The following is a 20,684-nucleotide window of genomic DNA, read 5'->3' on the forward strand; positions in this document are numbered from 1 at the left end:
ATGGCCTTGTCTAAATATGATCAGAGTCGGTGAACTCAGGGGGCTTCCATAGCCTTGGCAGCTCATGACAAGAGCCTAGGGTGATTACTGACGCCATAAACAAGAGTGCCAATTTGTTAAGTCAACAACAGGAGTCACTGTGCACTTACTCCTCATGTAGGATCTCTGTCCTTAGTGTGCTGTACATTATGATTTAATGCTATAACTAGTACTCAAAACAGTATTTTTCACTTTATGTTTTTATGTGGGAGCAAACTGTTGAAATCTTTACTTAATGTATGCTAAACTGATCTGTAGATAAAGAGAATCGAAAATGAATCTTGATGTGAATGGAAGGGGAGAAGGAGTGGGAAAGGGGAGGGTTGCGGGTGGGAGGGACGTTATGGGGGGAAGCCATTGTAATCCATATTTTGTACTTTGGAAATATACATTCATTAAATAAAAGGATGGAAAAATATAAAAAAACATATACAATCAAGATAGAATATTTGAGAAGAATTTTTAATAAATATCACTTAGTTCTAATTATTATAGCTTGGTGATATGGTTTAGAATTAGAAATTTATTTTCCTCTTAATTCATATACAGAATATGCATTCTAAACTTTAACAACTTCTCAGTTTAATCTTCCAAACCACCTTTTTAAATTTTTTAAAAGATTTATTTATTTGAAAGATAGTGTTGCAGAGAGGCAAAGAGAGGGATCCTCCATTCATTAGTTCACTGCACAATGGTCACAATATGTTCTATGTGTCACAAAAGACTGATTTATAAACTGACAATTCAGAAATCATCAGTAGTACTTCTAAAAGAAAGCAGGAGTGACATGGCTGGATGAGGATGTGATATATTTTGAGGGGCCATAGTCCTTTTGCAGACATGGAAAGGGGATTGATGGGCTGTGATTACCTGGATATATAAGTGTATAGAATGGTTAATGCACAAATTTACCAATCAGAACAGGTAGTTTCAGGAACCAAAATGGAGACATGTATAGCCTGTGATGGTTGCAGGCACATGTCGGTGGAGACACTGGGAGTCAGACAGGGTCTGCACATATAGGGTTTGGAAACACGTGATGGAATAAAGAAGATGCAGATAAACCAATGCTTAGAAATAATTTAGTCTTAAATGATTATGTTAGAATAAAACAGAGAAAATCAATCATTATGGCTTCCTTGTCAAGAATTAAAAAGAAAGGGCCGTTACTGTGCTTAGCAGGTAAATCAGCCATCTGCAGATCCACCATCCAATATGGAGGACAGTTCAAGTCCCAGCTGCTCTACTTCTGATCCAGCTTTCTACTGTGGTCTGGGAAAGTATTAGAAGATGGCCCAATGCTTGGGTCCCTGCACCCACATGGGAGACCTAGAGGAAGCTCCAAGGTCCAGGGTCCATATTGGCATAACTCCAGCCAGTGTGGGCATCTGGTGAGTGAACCAATTAGAAAAAAGACCTCTCTCTCTCTCTCACTCACTTTCTGCCTCTGCCTCTCTGTACCTCTTCCTTAAAAAAATACATGAGTCTTTAAAAAATGAAAGAACTTTGAATATAGGTAACAAAAAAGAAAGGCAGACATTGAAGAAATGCCATTAAAAAGTATGACAAGTAAAGCAGGATCCAATTTTTTTTAACAATGATGTTAACAAGTTTAATAAATCATTAGTAAAGGAAACAAAGGAAAAATAACACAAATGACTAGTTTCAGTAAGTAAAACAGAATCTTTGTTTTATAGAGACACTAGAAGAAATGTTTGAAATTCTTAAAAGTTGACTGCAAAGATCAAAATCCACCATATTTTGTCCAATGGCCGCCGCGGCTGGCGTGATGTGGCTGGCGCACCACGCTGATCCGATGGCAGGAGCCAGGAGCCAGGTGCTTTTCCTGGTCTCCCATGGGGTGCAGGGCCCAAGCACCTGAGCCATCCTCCACTGCACTCCCTGGCCACAACAGAGAGCTGGCCTGGAAGAGGGGCAACCGGGACAGAATCCGGCGCCCCGACCGGGACTAGAACCCGGTGTGCCAGCGCCGCAAGGCGGAAGATTAGCCTAGTGAGCCGCGGCGCCAGCCAAGTTGAATCACATTTTGAAAATTCCAAAGAACGAAGCAAGAAACGAAACCACAGAATCAAAATTTCAGGTGCAGACTTACAGAATACTCCAAACTTTAAGGAAGAAAAATAAATCTACATTTCCCAGACCTACACAAAGTAGAAAATGCAGAGAATATTTTAAAATTTCTTTTGGGAAACCAGTATTACATTGATGTTGATGTAAGGGTACCAGAACATGAAATAAAAATCAAGTTATTTAAAAGCATCCATTTCATAAGCCAAGCTATAGGTATCCTAAGCAAAATATTAATGTAATTAATCAAATTGCATAAGAAAACAAATCAATAGGAAGAAGGAGATAATTTTAAAAATGTACCGATGGTTAAGGTTTTCAGACAAGTCATCCAGGTAGGTAAAAATTACAAGAAGAATATAACTTGATCATTTGATGATTACATATTGTAAAACATTTAATTTGGTTTGGCGTTTATTAAAAAAAACCTACTAGCAGAACATTAAAAAAAATAAATCCAGTGACTTCCTTACTCTGACTAAGATTGAAAGCAATGTACAAAAAAGCAATATAACAAATACATGATCATTGGATGCCCCCCAACCATACTGGGAGTAAACCTAGACCTCAATACTGGCACTATTGTTCTTCAAATTTCCAGTGCAGGAGTAAGAGAGAGGAAACAGTAAAAGAAACTCTAAGGCACAGAGACCAATTTCTAAGTAACAAAATGTGAATATATTGGATGATGTTTATATGCAGAGATAATCCATGAAATCTAAAAACAAATATATTTGATGATGAAAGTACTGGAAAGATCAATATATAAATAATACAAAAATATATTGAATCAACTAGATTACTAAGTGCAATGAGAAACTAATAGAAAACAATATTAAAGGGAATGGGCAGACTAGAAAGAAAACCTGTAAGAGAAATGAAAAAAAAAGGACTAAAATATTTGACATTATTAAATATTTTTCAAATCAAAATAAAAACACATGACTTAAAAAAATCGTGTCAATATGTCATGAATAAAAAAGGCTCAGAAGCCGAGCAACAGCCACTAAATTGTAATTGACCTGAAGTAGGCCACTGCAACCTCTCAGGAACACAGACCCAGGAGGAAGAAGGGAGCCCAGCACGTGGCAGGACGAGCAGGTGAAAGTCCCTCCTTCAGCTGGGAGGGTGGTGCCCTGGAGAACACAGCTTCAAAACTGAATGCAGGACTCAACTCTGCCCTCTATGTAAGTGTCTGTCCTACAGAGGATGCTGATTGGCTGCGTTCTTTATGACATTGTGTGTGCTCGCAGCTATCCAAACTGTCCAATCAGGGGCGATTGCTTAACAATACACAATCAGGCAGGATGTTGGCACCAGAGTAATCTTCCAGTCTCCACTGAGAAGAGAGGTCCAGGGAGGAGGTTCCATGGCTGGGAAACTCCGGAGGTAACCAGCGTCCGCTGTTTTCTGCTCTTCCTTCACCACAAGACACCTGGCAGTGGTGAGTCTGGGGGACAGGGAGTGAGCGGAAGGGGAAGGCAAACTCGACAGAAGTTGATGGAAAAGCCTCACAGGACTCGCAGAGCTCCCAGATGTTGTGTCTGGGCCCTTTCTTACTGCTAACTCCTCATTTCCTTCTCCCGCGCTGGTCCTCAGTGTGGGGCGTGACTGGCATCTGGGACTCGATTCCTGTGCTGCCTCGCAGAGACCTGTCAGCCCTGGAGCCTTCTCTAGACACTGTGTGCGGTGTCTCTTGGCTTTCCAGATCCTGTGGTGGGGAGAATCCCGGCTGAAGGTAGGAGGGCCCACGCGAGTGAGGAGCTGTTGTTTAAGGGGTCCTTGGTTCCTTGTTTCTCCCCAGTGTTGTCCTTAATCCCCCCTAGTTTTCTGATTCTGTCAGAAGCAGGGTCTCAGTTTGCAGACCTTGACCTCTCAGCATAGCTCTTTCTGGGAGTCTGACTCCATTTTCTGTTGCCAATAACAGTGTTAGCAACTAGGCAAGCAAACAACAAAGCATTTTATTATGATCAAGGTTTTTGGTCAACGCCTTAGGGGTCAGGAAGACTCTATAATTTGGTACTGGGATGTCATCTTGGTTCTTACATATTACGTTGTCCAGCTGTCATCTATCTTTTAACTTTCTTTTTTTTTTTTTTTTTTGACAGGCAGAGTGGACAGTGATAGAGAGAGAGAGAAAGGTCTTCCTTTGCCGTTGGTTCACCCTCCAATGGCCACCGCGGCTGGCGCGAGGCGGCCGGTGCACCGCGCGGATCCAATGGCAGGAGCCAGGTGCTTCTCCTGGTCTCCCATGGGGTGCAAGGCCCAAGGACTTGGGCCATCCTCCACTGCACTCCCTGGTCACAGCAGAGAGCTGGCCTGGAAGAGGGGCAACCGGGACAGAAGCTGGTGTCCCAACCAGGACTAGAACCCAGTGTGCCGGCGCCGCAAGGTGGAGGATTAACCTAGTGAGCTGAGGTGCCTGTCTTTTAACTTTCAAAATAGGATGTTTAGCTAGTCACATTTATGAGTGTTTTAAAATTTATTTCTGTTCTATAACCTTCCCAATCCCAAAGATATAAGGTATAACTTAGCTTCTCAAGTTATTTTTAATTTATATTTTCACATAGGGTAGTTTTTCAAGATTATTGAAATATAATATGAAAACATTGAAATATAATAATTAGAATATAATATGACAACATAGTACATATTCAAGGCATTCAACCTGATATTTTGATACACGAGTGGACTTTCAAAAGTTTTGGGAAAATTCATTTTATCTTTCAATCCCATTTTTCATTAACCATTTGGAGTCCTGTTGTACAGATAAAGATGTTGGCAACTCCAAGATGAATGCTGAAATCCTTTTCTCAGGCTTCTTTCCCAACAATGGTAATTATTCTTGCACAGTGGTGTGTGGAGGTCAGGCTAGGTTGTTAGAAGGGATCTTGGGCAGGTGATGGACTACACTCATATACAAGCACCTTCCTAATAACTCAGGGTTTAGAGATCATGCCAAAATTACTCTTAAGCTGTGAGAAAAAAAAAAAAAACCACTTCCATTCCATGTTAATTCCACAACTACCCCACTCAGCAAAAGACCTAATGAAAAAAAGTTCTTTGATGTACTTGCAAAATTAGCATGAACTGATAATGAGTGAGAACACAAACTCATTAAATCATCTACATTATGCAATTTCATCTATTTAACCTAGGATTTGTTTTCTTTCTACTGAGTTGTTTGACTTCATGCTGTCCTTTTGTATTTTGTTTATAAAACCATTATTTCATTATGAAAATTCTAATGTTGAGCCTTAGGAGAATGCATAAAACAGAAAAAATAAATCTTGAAGCTATTCTTGAGTTATTTCCACCTCAGTGCATGATTTTCTTAGGGAAAATTAGAGTCATGTAATTTAGTATCTACCAATATATTTGCATTGTCAACTTAGTAGCTTTATTTTACCTTGGTTATTTATTTATACTTTGTTTCACTCTTTGTTTCTCTGTTCTGTATCATCTCCTGAACATGAGAGAATATATCTATTCTTCTGGTTTTAATAACAGATTTCTTTTTTTTTTAACTTTTATTTAATGAATATAAATTTCCAAAGTACAGCTTATGGATTACAATGGCTTCCCCCCATATAACAGATTTCTTATTTAATTTCTCTTATTTTCTATTTTTAACTATAATTGAGTTTTCCTTGGGTTGTTTATTTGTCATAGTTAATTCATTTTATTATTTTATTTATTTTTAAATTTTTGAAAGGGAAAACAGAGAGCATGTGCCCCATCTGGTGTTTCTTAACACAAAAGACTGGACTAGGCCAAACTAGGAGCCAAGTATCCCTCATGAGTGACAGTGACTCAACTACTTGGACCACCACATGTCGCCCCACAAGGAATGAATTATCAGGAAGCTGGAATCAGGAATGGAACCAGGAATGAAGTCCAGGCACTCTGAAATGTGATATAAGGGTCTGAAGCAGCATCCTAACTGTTGTGCCAAATGCCCACTCCATAATTTATTTTTAATAGAAAAACAGTTTTTTAAAAAGATATGTAATTTTATTTTTGCTTTTTAATTTTATATGTTTGCTATTTATGCAAAATTGTTTTCCTAATTGGCTTGGGATTCATGATAAAGTTTTGATTATGATTTTAAGAAATACATTTGTTGCTTGAAGTTTATGTAATTTGAATTCCATGGATTAGGCTGCATGTAATTCATTAGTTTTGTTATAGAACAGGAACTATTTTTTAAAAAAGCTTTATACAATTAAAGTCTTGCCCTTTATTCTAAGTTATTTATTACACATAGCTTATTTTCAGCCAAAAATGACAAAGATATATATTAATATTAATTAATGTAATTCCTTTATGATAAAAGTTAGGCAGCTGTTTAATCAGGCTTATTTACAATAGGCAGATGAGGTGAGAATTTGGCACAGTGGTTTTGGCATCACTGAGAACACCCACATCCCATATGAGAATGTGCTTGCTTGAGTCTCAACTCCCCTTCTGATTCCAGCTTCCTGGTGATGTGCATTCTAGGAGGCAGCTGGTGATGACTCACATGCTTGCATCTCCTGAACCTGAATGGGTGCATGGTGAAGGGACAGGTCGCTGGGAGTCCTTTGGCTGGCCTACTCCTCACCCAGCAGGTGCAGGGGACAGAGGAAAGCTGCCTCAGTGGCAGACTCAAGTCCCCAAATTCCAAAGCTGATCATGGAAAAGTCCACATTCCCCTACAGCCAGTTCCAATCAGTCTGCCCACACCACCTACACCTTTGTGGGACAACTGGCCCCACATATCACCAGGTCCAGCTTCCATTCTATTTGGCTTCCTCCTCACATGGTGGCAGAGCCTGAACCACCACAGGCATCTCTCATCAGCATAGCATGGATACTATTGTGATATAATGATCTTGGGCAATTTGTTTTGTTGCTCCCTGGGCACCTGATTGGAAGTTTGCAAAGCCCATGTGCATGCATGCTGACACCAAGCCATAGCCAGTCAGCATCTCCACAGCAGGGAGGTGATCACTTGTGATTGTACCAAGTCAGCAGATTGAGAGGCATGGCTGGGACTCAGGTCTGGAGCCTAGTAGTCCAGGGCCCTGACTCTCCTGTCAGCTGAGGTTGCTGCTGTTTTCATGTTCCTGCAGGAGTTCCAGGATCTGGAGCCTCTAATAACCTACTTCAGATGAGTTACAATTTACAATCTGTTGGTTGATTCCTGGGAATTTGTGGGGTTTCGTTGTTGTTTTTCATTATTCTCAGAACATTTTCCTGTTGGATCTCTTAAAAAATTGATGAATTAAGGAATGTTTAAAGATATTACATAATTTTATGACTCTTAAATCTTATATGTAGAAAGTTAGTTGACAATAGATAAGGCAGTGGGAGAAGTGTCACTATTTTCATACAAAAATCTTCATATATATGTATATATATGAGGTATGATTACAAAATAAGCTAAAAGTAACTCACTGTAAGAGAAAACTAAGAAAAGAAGGAGGAAGAAGGGTAGGAGGTGTGAGGGAGGGTTGATGAGAAGTGTCAGTATTCTCTTAAATCTGAATAGATGAAATACATGAAATTTTTTCACTTTATATAAGAAAATAACTGGGACAGATTTTTAAGATACTACATAATTTTATCATTTTCATTAATTTCTCTTGTAGTTATACTTTTCATAGTCTATTTTTGTCCATTGATAGTTTCTATTCGCTTCTTGCTCATAATTAGCAGCCCAATCCAATAGATTATCTTCTACACAGTGATCTTGCTAAATTCACTTACTGATTTGTATTTGTTTCTGGAGTATACTGAATATTCTCTGTATATAGAATTGTGTCATCCACATACACTGAGAGTTCTACTGCTTAAAGTTGATTCTTATACCTGATATTACTTTTTTGTCATTTCGCTTCCCTGACTACTGCTCCGGGACAATCTTGGAGATGATGAGAAGAGGCAGCCATGTCTGGAATAGGAAGAAGTTAGTTTTCTATGATCCTGTGTTAAGTAGTTTGTTGTAGGTTTTTAAGACAATCTTACGACTATAAGGAAAACTCTTTTTGATTATTTTTCTGGCAATTGATTTTTATGACTGGATGCTTAATTTTATTAAATCCCTGTTTAAATTTATGTAAATTATTATTTAGTTCTTATATTGTTCACACACCTGAGTGATTCAAGTTATTTTTGAGAATATTAAATGCATTTTCATTTTAATGTATCTTTTTTTAATTGATCCACCAATTTTCAAATATAGTTTAATTCATATAAAGGTATTTTGTTTAGAATATCTATATATCTTTTTATGGAAGATGCTTTTTTATTCAACTTTATTTCATATCTTGGTCCAACTTGTGTTATACTGACTCCCCAAAAGAAATTTAAAAGTATTCCCTGTTTATTTCTACTTATAGTGAGCTTGAGAACCTTAAAGACTTGAAAGAATTCCACAAGACTAGACATGAAATTTTAATTGTGAAACTTCTTCATTAGTTTGTTTGGTTTTACAAAAATTGCCTCAAGTTTAGATGTACCTGTATTTTGGAAAACTAGTTTTCAAAATAAGGTAGACTTTGATCTATGGAGTCAAAATTTCATTTCTAAGAATCCTACAAAATTCTCTTGCTATCTTGGGGAGTTCTGTATGCTCTATAATTTCCTGAAATTGGTTACTTGTGTTTCTTTTTCTTGATTTAATCACCTTTACTAGTGAAACATTAATCTTCTTTTTTTAATATTTTTTTGAACTTTTATTTAGTAAATATAAATTTCCAAAGGAAATTATTACTTCTCATGTGGGATGGGTCCTTAATGTGTTGTCCAATGTGAAGTAATGCTATAACTAGTACTGAAACAGTATTTTACACTTCGTGTTTCTGTGTGGGTGCAAACTAATGAAATCTTTACTGAATATATACTAAATCGATCTTCTGTATATAAAGAGAATTGAAAATGAATCTTGATGTGAATGGAATGGGAGAGGGAGCAGGAGATGGGAAGGGTTCGAGTGGGAGGGAAATTATGGGGGGGAGCCATTGTAATCCATAAACTGTACTTTGGAAATTTATATTTACTAAATAAAAAAAATCCAAAAGCAATTTTAATAAACTGTTCATACAAAAAAAAAAAAAAACAAATATGTTATTACTTGACATATAAGAGCTTCTAACATAGATCAATACATACAGAAAAAGTAGAGCAGTTATTTGTAGGGCATGTAGCGAAAATATAAAAATAATTCTTTAGAGGGATGCTGGTGATGGTTGCAAAGCAGTATGATGTATTTAATGCCACTTAAATATTTACTTGAAATGGTTTAAGTGCCACATTTAGGCATACATACCTATGTAAAACAATAAAAACTTTGACTTTTATTGATCACTGTTCTAGATAATAGTTATAAACATGGTTAATACATACATCCATTGTCCCATACCCATGTAGAAGTCACTAAATCAATAAAAGAGTAGAATTAAAAATTTGAAATCATGGAAAGTCATTTTTGTATAGAAGCATAATTTTAGGGGCTGTCACTGTGCTAAAGGCACCATCTAAGATGCCAGCATCCCAGATGGGTGCTGGTTCATGTCCTAGCTGTTCCATTTCTGACCCAGCTCCTTGTTGATATCTCTGAGAACAAAGTCGAGAAAAGTTCATGTGTTTGAGCCCATGAATGTAAGTAGGAGACATGGATGAAGCTCCTGGTTTCTGTTTCTGGCTTGGCTCAGCCCTGGCCATTTCAGCCACTGGGGAGTATACCAGCAGCTGGAAGATTCTCTGTCTCTCTCCCTTTAAATAAAATTAATTTTGAAAAGCATAATTTTAGGCCGGCGCCGCGGCTCACTAGGCTAATCCTCCGCCTAGCGGCGACGGCACACCGGGTTCTAGTCCCGGTTGGGGCGCCGGATTCTGTCCCGGTTGCCCCTCTTCCAGGCCAGCTCTCTGCTGTGGCCAGGGAGTGCAGTGGAGGATGGCCCAGGTGCTTGGGCCCTGCACCCCATGGGAGACCAGGAAAAGCACCAGGCTCCTGGCTCCTGCCATCGGATCAGCGCGGTGCACCGGACACAGCGCGCCGGCCGCGGCGGCCATTGGAGGGTGAACCAACGGCAAAGGAAGACCTTTCTCTCTGTCTCTCTCTCTCACTGTCCACTCTGCCTGTCAAAAATAAAAAAAAAAAAAAGAAAAGCATAATTTTATATCAGTAAAAATTATAGGCAGAATCCCTGTTCTTCATTTTTTGTGGACCTTTATCTTGACACTTATTCACATGATAACCATTAACATATAAATTCTTTCACTCCCAGGGCTGTTATCACATCTTCTGGCTACTAGCATAGCCCAAAATAGATTCAGTCTCATCATTTTGCTAACACATCCTAAATTTAGCTTTGGCAAGAAGCAACATTCTGGTACAAATAATGTGAATTTACAATATTTTCTTTGGAGCAACTTCAGCTCTTCCTCTATTCACTGTGCATGTGAGCATTAAAATAAAATTAAAAAAACAGAATTAGCTGAACTCAACACCAGGTCAAAACAGACTTTAGAAAGAAGCAAGAGTCCAGGAAAATTGCATATTTATGGTTTGGAATGAGGCTATTTGGTAGCAATCCTATACATAGATAATGGAAGAAACTGGGATATGGTTCTCATTTTGGATTTATTGAACTTGAGGTACCATTTGGAAATCTACAAAGAAGAATTCAACAGAAAGTTGAAAGTATCCAGAGCTTGGAAAGACGCCCAAGCTAGAAAGAAACAGGAATGTAAAACAACATATGGCCATATCAGTCATGGTGAATTAGGGGGTGGAATGAATGAGAAACTACATATAGCATTAGGATGGGTCATACAATGAAGGTCGTTGAGGAGTCCAGGAAAGAAGCATAACACCAGTTAGTTCTTGGTAGAAACTAATGAAGATGAATTGCCAAGAGAAAATCATGGACAGTAGTTGCAAAAATGGCAAAAAGAGTTTAAAATGGGACAAACATGTAGCATAGTAGATAAGATGCTAGTTAAGCTGCCCTAGTTCCACATCAGAGAGGTTTTGTTTGATTCCCTATTCCGGCTCCTCATTACACCTTCCTGATCATGTAGACCATTGTAGTCTAGCAGAGTGTACCCCTAATTTGGGTGACTTGGGCCAGTATCCATCAAATTCTAGCTGCTCTGGGCATTTGGGGAGTGAAAGAGTAGATGAGAACTCTGTATATGCCTGTTTCTCTCACTTGGTCAATCTGTCTCTCTAGCTGTCAAATATGTAAAAAATTAAAAATACATTCAAGTACAAAGGGTAGAAAATAGTCTTTAAATCTGACTAGAAATTGGTTATTGGTAAATTTCTGAAATGCTAAAGTGAGTCTATATTGAGTTGGTTAAAGAAAAAAAGAAATGCAAATATTCTCTTGAAAATATATCTTGGACAGTTGGCATTATAACTTGCACATATGAAAATATATGGAGATTTATTTAAGGATCTGCAGTACAGTCTCCACTCATTCCCAGTTCTATCCATCAAACAAGCATTTCTCTGAATAATTATCAGCAATAATCTGGTGTGAGTTTTCAAACCGCAGTATAATTATCAAAACTAAATAGAAGTAAAGTTAGTGAAAATACAAAATGTTCTTTCGATATTTGAATGTATTCATTCATAGCACATTTATTTCAAATATGAACTTACTAAACCACACATTAATAAAAAAGTTAGAATTGCCCGTGAGTTCTGCTGTATCCTCTCTGCTTTCCAGGAAGATGGGCTGTCTGCAAAGAAAATATAGGGATCATCCTCCTTGTTTAGTTATGGATGGCTGCAGTGCAGGAAAAGTAATCTTATGTTCCCTTGATTCACCAGCTCAGGTTCATGAGAAGGACTTTCTAGGCTGCCAAAAGATATTGCAAACTTTTAACAATAAAACAAAAAGAAAATACCAAAATGTGCAATACAAAAATGTCAGATAAATTTTAAAGGATTTCCAATTAGATTCACAGGTGACTTCTCATTAGAATCTTTATGATCTATGAGAGAATGGAGAGACATAGTGTGAGTCTTAAGAGAAAAAAAAAAAAAGTCCACTGAGAATACCATACCCTGCAAAGTACTCATTTATGTTGAATGTGAAGTAAAGACCTATCAAACAAAAAGAAACTGAATTTGTCAACACTCACCCAGCCTTACAAAAGCTGTCAGGTGTTATGAGTTGTGATTTACAGCAAAAAGCTTTTCTGTAGTCATTACATTCATGAGGTTATTCTCCTGTGTGAATTTTCTGATGGATTTTGAGTTGTGATTTATAGCTGAAGGCTTTTCGACAGTCATTACATTCATAAGGTTTCTCCCCTGTGTGAATTCTCTGATGGATTTTGAGATGTGATTTACAGCCAAAGGCTTTTCCACAGTCATTGCATTCATAAGGCTTCTCCCCAGTGTGAATTCTATGATGCATTATGAGATGTGACTTCTTGCCAAATGTTTTCCCACAATCATTACATTGATAAGGTTTCTCCCCTGTGTGAATTCTCTGATGCATTATGAGACATGACTTCTTGCCAAATGTTTTCCCACACTCATTACATTCATAAGGTTTCTCCCCTGTGTGAATTCTCTGATGGATTATAAGTTGTGACTTATAGCTGAAGGGATTTCCACAGTCATTACATTCATAAGGCCTGTCTCCTGCATGAATTCTTTGATGGGTTATGAGATGTGACTTACAGCCAAATGCTTTTCCACAGTCATTACATTCATAAGGTTTCTCACCTGTATGAATTCTCTGATGCATTATGAGATGTGACTTCTGGCCAAAGGCTTTCCCACAATTTTGGCATTCATAAGGTCTCTCCCCTGTGTGAATTCTCTGATGGGTTAAAAGTTGTGACCTATAACGAAAGGCTTTTCCACAGTCATTACATTCATAAGGTCTCTCCTCTGTGTGAATTCTCTGGTGAATTTTGAGTTGTGACTTATAGCTGAAGGCTTTTCCACAGTCATTACATTCATAAGGTTTCTCCCCTGTGTGAATTCTCTGATGTCTTCTAAGGTCTGACATTTGGACAAAGGCTTTTCTACAGTCTTTACATTCATAAGGTCTCTCCCCTTTCTGAATTTTCTGATGGATTATGAGTTGTGACTTCCGTCCAAAGGCTTTTCCACAGTCAATGCACTCATAAGGTTTCTCTCCTGTGTGAATTCTCTGATGGATTATGAGTTGTGACTTATAGCTGAAGGTTTTGCCACAGTTATTACATTCATAAGGTTTCTTTCCTGTGTGAATTCTCTGCTGCATCATGAAATTTGACTTCTTGCCAGAGGCTTTTCCATAGTCTTTACATTCATTAGGTTTGTCCTCTGTGTGAATTTCCTGATGTCTAATGACATCTAACTTCTGGTAGGTGGCTTTTCCACATTCATTACTTGCATGGGAGTTTTCCTGTATGGAAGTACTGTGAATGATGGTATGGCAGGACTTAGACCTGAAGGATTTTCCATGAGGCTTACATGCGTAGGGTTTTTTCTGTACATGTTGTCTCTGATTTATTAAAAGATCTGATTTGTAAAGAGGTTCCACATATCCCATATCTTCATAGAGTTCCTCTCCTGTGTTGATTTGTTGATGCTTACTGAGGTTAGCATTTTTATGAAGAGTCTTTTCTATTTGAGTTGTCTTTCCAACAGTGACAGTTGACTTATTACAGGAGTCTCCCATATTGACTGTGCCAAATCTAAGGAATATCTTCTTTGTGAAATCTTTCCCTTGTGCACTATGTTCAAATGAAGGCTTCACAGTCTGAATCTTGTGATACTCACTAAGAGGCACACAGTATTGGGCAGAGTTCTCAGGTACCTTAGCGGCATGAAATTTCTCTCCAGCTTGCAGTTCATCATGCCCACAATGGGGAAACACATTGTGACACACATTGCATTCCTCAGGTTTCATTGATGAATAATTTCTTTTCTTGTTAATCAGCTTTGAAACATGAGTTGAACTTAAATTAAGTATTTTTATTGATTCGGCTCTTTTGGGAGTTGATGTCTTGATATTTGTAATAACATTCTGCTTAAAAATGTTTTCTTGAATTTCCTGGTTGGTCCTAATAATTTCATCACTTTTCATGGCAACTGAAATGAGAAAAAACATCAATGAATCATATATAAGTACTTTCTTCTGGAATTCTGATGTAAAGGCAGTGAAGTTCCTTGCTTTCTAAGTGTAATAAGATTTTAGCATAATCAGTAGAAGACACTTATTGTTGCTCATTATATGTTTGGCTTTTTCCCTTAAGACATTGATATATTAGGTTGTACCTATAGATTTCTATGTTCTATCATTTACTACTTGAATTTTATTCAAGTATGGCAGAATGGCTTTCCTGGTTAGATTTGTTAATTCACTGCTTAGGGTGCCTGCATCCCAAAATAGTGCCCGTCTGAGCCCTGGCTACACTGATTCCATTAAAGCTCTTACATCTATAAATGAGAAGGCAGCAAATAATGATTCATGTGCTTGGGACCTGTGATAAATCAGGTTAGACTAGATGAAATTCCAGCCTTTTGGCTTCAGTCTAGTCAGACCTAACTGTTGCAGGCATTGGGGAAGTGAGCTAATGAATGATCTTTCTCTTCTCATGGTCATTCTACCTGTAACAATGATGAGACAACTATAAGATTTTAAAGAATGGATAAATATTTAGTAAATATATTCCCCCATTGCCTAACAAACACTTTTTTACCTTTCCTTCCTCTTTGGTTAATTTTTATTAAAAAGTTTATGTTGTGTGCTCTCTGATATTTCAATCATAAATATGGGAATGTTTTACTGGATCATTTTCTTGCAGGTGCAGAAGAGTGAAATGTGTCTGTACTCTAAACAGTATCACATGTAAGGACCAAGATTTGAATCTATAGTTGTCTCATGTTCAGTCTTCTCAGGGAAACATTTATGGGATTTTTCAAATGAGAAACTCTGCTTTTATCTGCACTCTATGATAGCTTCCCCATATTCATAAGGAAATCTAACATCTTCAGCTTCTCAGAACTACAACAGGTACAGAAACACTGCAATATACCACCTCGGGTATACCCTCTCTAACAACTGAAACAATTTGTTTTTGCAACCCAGAGTGTGTTTGCCTTCTTTCAAAAATATTTTCTAGCTCATTCTGAAATCACTAGTCTTGGTTATCTCCCCTCAGGTTTTTCTATTAACACTCATATGTGATAATTTGTGTTTCTGGAGGCTTTTGATCAGCTGTCTCTTATATTCAAAGAAATCTTAATTTCCTATTCCTTTCTTATCTTTTTTCTTTGAGACAGAATTCATACTTCAAACTACATATTTGAGACATTCAACATAAAACCGTGAGGTTACTTGACCTCGGAATTCAGAATCTCAAGACCTTCTTGTTGAGTTTAGGATCACTTATTTTCATGTTTCTATACAAGTTCCTGCTTACTTCAGGATTTCTGATGTCACAGCACAGAGGCTTCCTTCTGACCATCTCTTAGCATTCCCTTATTTATTTACATCATTGAGAGTGAGAGAGATGGAGAATGAGACACACAGAGAGAATGAAACTAAAAGTGGCCAGCCACAGTCTCTATCCTCAAATGTTTCTAACAACCTATTTTTTTCTTATTTTATTTGAAAGGCACAGACAAAGAGAAAAGAGAGTGAGAGCAAGAGCGAGAGAAAGAGAAAGAGAGAGAGAGATCACATTTATTGGTTCAGTCATGAGATCCTTAAAATAGCAAGTTCCATGCCAGTCCAAAACCATGAGTGGTAACTTATCTGAAAGAAGTTTTTCTGGGGAGGAGGCAAGATGGTGGAATAGGAAGGGAGCACACTGATAGTCCGGGGAGAGATAGTTTAATAAAAGTGGAGATACTGCAGGTTCAAGGAAGAGTAGGGGAGGAAACAGCAGAAGAAACTCTTCCAGAACGCGTGATTCACAGTGGACCTGCGTGGAGAGCATGGGAGCCCACAGTTCGGGACACCAGCGGCAAACTCAACACACCAGCGCTGGAACGCGAGGTGAGCCGAACCTCAATAGCCTGAGACACCGGCAGGCAAGCGGACAGAGGAGACTAGAGGGAACGACCCCCGGGGGAGGGGGAAAGTTCACCAGGCTAACTGGAAGAGAGAGAGAGAGAAAAAAAGGTGACTGGTACAGACACGGGTTTCTCTCTCTCCGCTCACCTCTCAAGGGTGAGCAAGACAAAGAGCAGGCGCCTTCTTGGACATACGTCATAAGCAGAGCGACCTCAGGTCTGCACCGGCCCTGAGCCTAGCAGAAAAACCTGACTCTGGGCGGGGCGAATTAACAGGAGATTAGGACCTAGTAAATTCGTGGTGCTACTGAACTGAGACTGTGAAAAAAGAGACGGTGGGGGAGAGAACTCACGGAATTCACGTGAGCACTCTCCAGAGACGCTACAATTCCGTAACTTTGGCAACCCAGTGGGAGACTGAAGGAGACTTTGAGCCCACTCTGAGGGCCGAACAGATTCCCTGTGTGGTCCTTGGGAAAGAGCTTCCGATCTCTGGCTCCTGTGGGTATATCATTTGCCTGCTAACTACCTCCAACTTCGTTCAGCTGTGCGGAATTACTTCCCTTTTGAATCAAAAAAAAGAAAGAGAGAGAGAGAGATTTACCATGCCTAACCTGGGAGTGTCACCTTTGGCACACCAAACAGAGCTCTCAGGCCACACCCATCTCAAGCCTCTAAGGCTCCATCAAAAACAGATAGTCCACTTAATCTAGAGTCATAGTATAACAAGAAAAAGCACCACAGTGAAGAAACCAAATATCTCCAATATGCCAAATAACAAACGCAAAAACCAAGGTAATAAAAACAAGGAAGTCACCATGAAGCCCTCAAGTGAAAAAGACACCCCAATTCAAGATTATGAAGATGATGACATAGAAGAAATGCAAGAAGCAGATCTCAAAAAATTGATAAGAACATTAAGAAGTTCTCAAAAACAAATTCTTGAACTACAGAAATCCTTAATGGACAAGATAGAAAACCTCTCTGGTGAAAATGAAGTATTAAGGAGGAATCAAAATGAAACGAAACAACTAGTACAACAGGAAACTGTGATAGTGACTGAAGTGAAGAATTCAATAGATCAAATGACAAACACAATAGAGAGCCTTACAAACAGAATGGGTGAAGCAGAAGAGAGAATATCAGACTTAGAAGACAGAGAACAGGAAAGGATACAGTCAGACCAAAGAAAAGAAGAGGAAATTAGGAATCTAAAACATATTGTCGGGAATCTTCAGGATACTATTAAAAAACCCAACATTCGGGTTCTAGGAGTTCCTGAAGGCATGGAGAGGGAGAAAGGATTAGAAGGCCTTTTTAGTGAGATATTAGCAGAAAATTTCCCAGGTTTGGAGAAGGAAAGAGAAATCCTAGTACAGGAAGCTCACAGAACCCCTAATAAACACGACCAAAAGAGATCCTCACCACAACACATTGTAATTAAACTCCCCACAGTGAAACATAAAGAAAAGATCCTAAAATGTGCAAGAGAGAAACGTCAGATTACTCTCAGAGGTTCTCCAATCAGACTCACAGCTGACTTCTCATCAGAAACTCTACAAGCTAGGAGGGAATGGCGAGATATAGCCCAGGTACTAAGAGAGAACAACTGCCAGCCCAGAATATTATATCCTGCAAAGCTATCATTTGTGAATGAAGGTGAAATAAAGACTTTTCACAGCAAACAGAAATTGAAAAAATTTGTCGCCACTCGTCCAGCCCTGCAAAAGATGCTTAAAGATGTGTTACACACAGAAACACAGAAACACGGTCATCAATATGAAAGAAGGTAAAGGAAGGAAACCTCACAGCAAAAGATCACAGGGAATTCAAAGCATATATTAGAACTTATCTTTGGCAAATGGCAGGGCAAAGTTACCACTTTTCATTAGTCACATTGAACGTGAATGGCCTGAACTGTCCAGTTAAAAGACACCGATTGACTGATTGGGTTAAGGAACAAAACCCATCTATTTGCTGCTTACAAGAAACACATCTTTCCAACAAAGATCCATACAGACTGAAAGTGAAAGGTTGGAAAAAGATATTCCATGCCAACAGAAACCAAAAAAAAGCAGGTGTAGCCATATTAATATCAGACAAAATAAACTTTAATACAAAAACTGTTAAGAGAGACAAAGAGGGGCACTATATAATGATTAAGGGTTCAATTCAACAGGAAGATGTAACTATTATAAAAGTATATGCACCTAATTACAGGGCACCGGTCTATTTAAAAGATATGTTAAGGGAAGTAAAGGGAGATTTAGATTCCAATACAATAGTACTGGGGGACTTCAATACTCCACTCTCAGAAATAGATAGATCAATAGGACAGAAAATCAACAAGGATACAGTAGATTTAAACGACACTATAGCCCAAATGGATCTAACAGATATATACGGAACTTTCAATCTTACAGCTAAAGATTTTACATTCTTCTCAGCAGTACATGGAACCTTCTCTAGGATTGACCACATACTAGGCTATAAAGCAAGTCTCAGCAAATTCAAAAGAATAAGAATCATACCATGCAGCTTCTCAGACCATAAAGGAATGAAGTTGGAAATTAGCAACTCAGGAATCCCTAGAGCATATGCAAATACATGGAGATTGAACAACATGCTCCTGAATGAACAATGGGTCATAGAAGAAATCAAAAGAGAAATCAAAAACTCTCTGGAAATAAATGAGGATAAAAGCACAACATACCAAAACTTATGGGACGCAGCAAAAGCAGTGTTAAGAGGAAAGTTTATATCAATAGGTGCATACATCAAGAAATTGGAAAGGCACCAAATAGATGAGCTTCCAATTCACCTCAAGGATCTAGAAAAACTGCAGCAAACCAAACCCAAATCTAGTAGGAGAAGAGAAATAATTAAAACCAGAGAAGAAATCAACAGGATTGAATCCAAAAAAACCTTACAAAAAATCAGCCAAACGAGGAGCTGGTTTTTTGAAAAAATAAACAAAATTGACACCCCATTGGCCCAACTAACTAAAAAAAGAAGAGAAAAGACCCAAATCAATAAAATCAGAGATGAAAAAGGAAATGTAACAACAGACACCACAGGAATAAAAAGAATCATCAGAAATTACTACAAGGACTTGTATTTCAGCAAACAGGGAAACCTATCAGAAATGGATAGATTCCTGGACACATGCAACCTACCTAAATTGAACCAGGAAGACATAGAAAACCTAAACAGACCCATAACTGAAACAGAAATTGAAACCGTAATAAAGGCCCTCCCAACAAAGAAAAGCCCAGGACCAGATGGATTCACTGCTGAATTCTACCAGACATTTAAAGAAGAACTAACTCCAATTCTTCTCAAACTATTCAGAACAATCGAAGAAGAGGGAATCCTCCCAAATTCTTTCTATGAAGCCAGCATCACCTTAATTCCTAAGCCGGAAAAAGATGCAGCACTGAAAGAGAATTACAGACCAATATCCCTGATGAACATAGATGCAAAAATCCTCAATAAAATTCTCGCCAATAGAATGCAACAACACATCAGAAAGATCATCCACCCAGACCAAGTGGGATTTATCCCTGGTATGCAGGGATGGTTTAATGTGCGCAAGACAATCAATGTGATACACCACATTAACAGACTGCAGAAGAAAAACCATATGATTATCTCAATAGATGCCGAGAAAGCATTTGATAAAATACAACACCCGTTCATGATGAAAACTCTACGCAAACTGGGTTTGGAAGGAACATTCCTCAATACAATCAAAGCAATCTATGAAAAACCCACAGCCAACATCCTATTGAATGGGGAAAAGTTGGAAGCATTTCCACTGAGATCTGGTACCAGACAGGGATGTCCACTCTCACCACTGCTATTCAATATAGTTCTGGAGGTTCTAGCCAGAGCTATTAGGCAAGAAAAAGAAATTAAAGGGATACAAATTGGGAAGGAAGAACTCAAACTATCCCTCTTTGCAGATGACATGATTCTTTATTTAGGGGACCCAAAGAACTCTACTAAGAGACTATTGGAACTCATAGAAGAGTTTGGCAAAGTAGCAGGGTATAAAATCAATGCACAAAAATCAACAGCCTTTGTATACACAGACAATGCCATGACTGAGGAAGAACTTCTAAGATCAATCCCATTCACAATAGCTACAAAAACAATCAAATACCTTGGAATAAACTTAACCAAGGACGTTAAAGATCTCTACGATGAAAATTACAAAACCTTAAAGAAAGAAATAGAAGAGGATACCAAGAAATGGAAAAATCTTCCATGCTCATGGATTGGAAGAATCAATATTATCAAAATGGCCATTCTCCCAAAAGCAATTTATAGATTCAATGCAATCACAATCAAGATACCAAAGACCTTCTTCTCAGATCTGGAAAAAATGGTGCTGAAATTCATATGGAGGCACAAGAGACTTCGAATAGCTAAAGCAATCTTCTACAACAAAAACAAAGCCGGAGGCATCACAATACCAGATTTCAGGACATACTATAGGGCAGTTGTAATCAAAACAGCATGGTACTGGTACAGA

At 38.3% G+C, this 20,684-nt stretch overlaps 1 protein-coding gene across 5 annotated transcripts in view; it reads right to left on the reverse strand.

The window, feature by feature from the left end:
• Positions 1-480: 480 nt before the first annotated feature.
• Positions 481-20,684, reverse strand: part of LOC138844770 (zinc finger protein 717-like) — a 62,910-nt gene continuing 42,706 nt past the window's right edge. For 4 of the 5 annotated variants that reach the window (XM_070054791.1, XM_070054794.1, XM_070054792.1 and 1 more), the window contains one exon: positions 481-14,218. In XM_070054791.1, coding sequence (XP_069910892.1) covers positions 12,348-14,218 — 1,871 coding nt within the window. In that variant the 3' untranslated portion in view covers positions 481-12,347. The remainder of the gene's footprint in view (positions 14,219-20,684) is intronic. The other variant, XR_011381157.1, reaches the window with a different exon arrangement.

The sequence above is a fragment of the Oryctolagus cuniculus genome, chromosome 12 (genome assembly GCF_964237555.1).
Source record: "Oryctolagus cuniculus chromosome 12, mOryCun1.1, whole genome shotgun sequence".
NCBI classification, from domain to species: Eukaryota; Metazoa; Chordata; class Mammalia; order Lagomorpha; family Leporidae; genus Oryctolagus; species Oryctolagus cuniculus.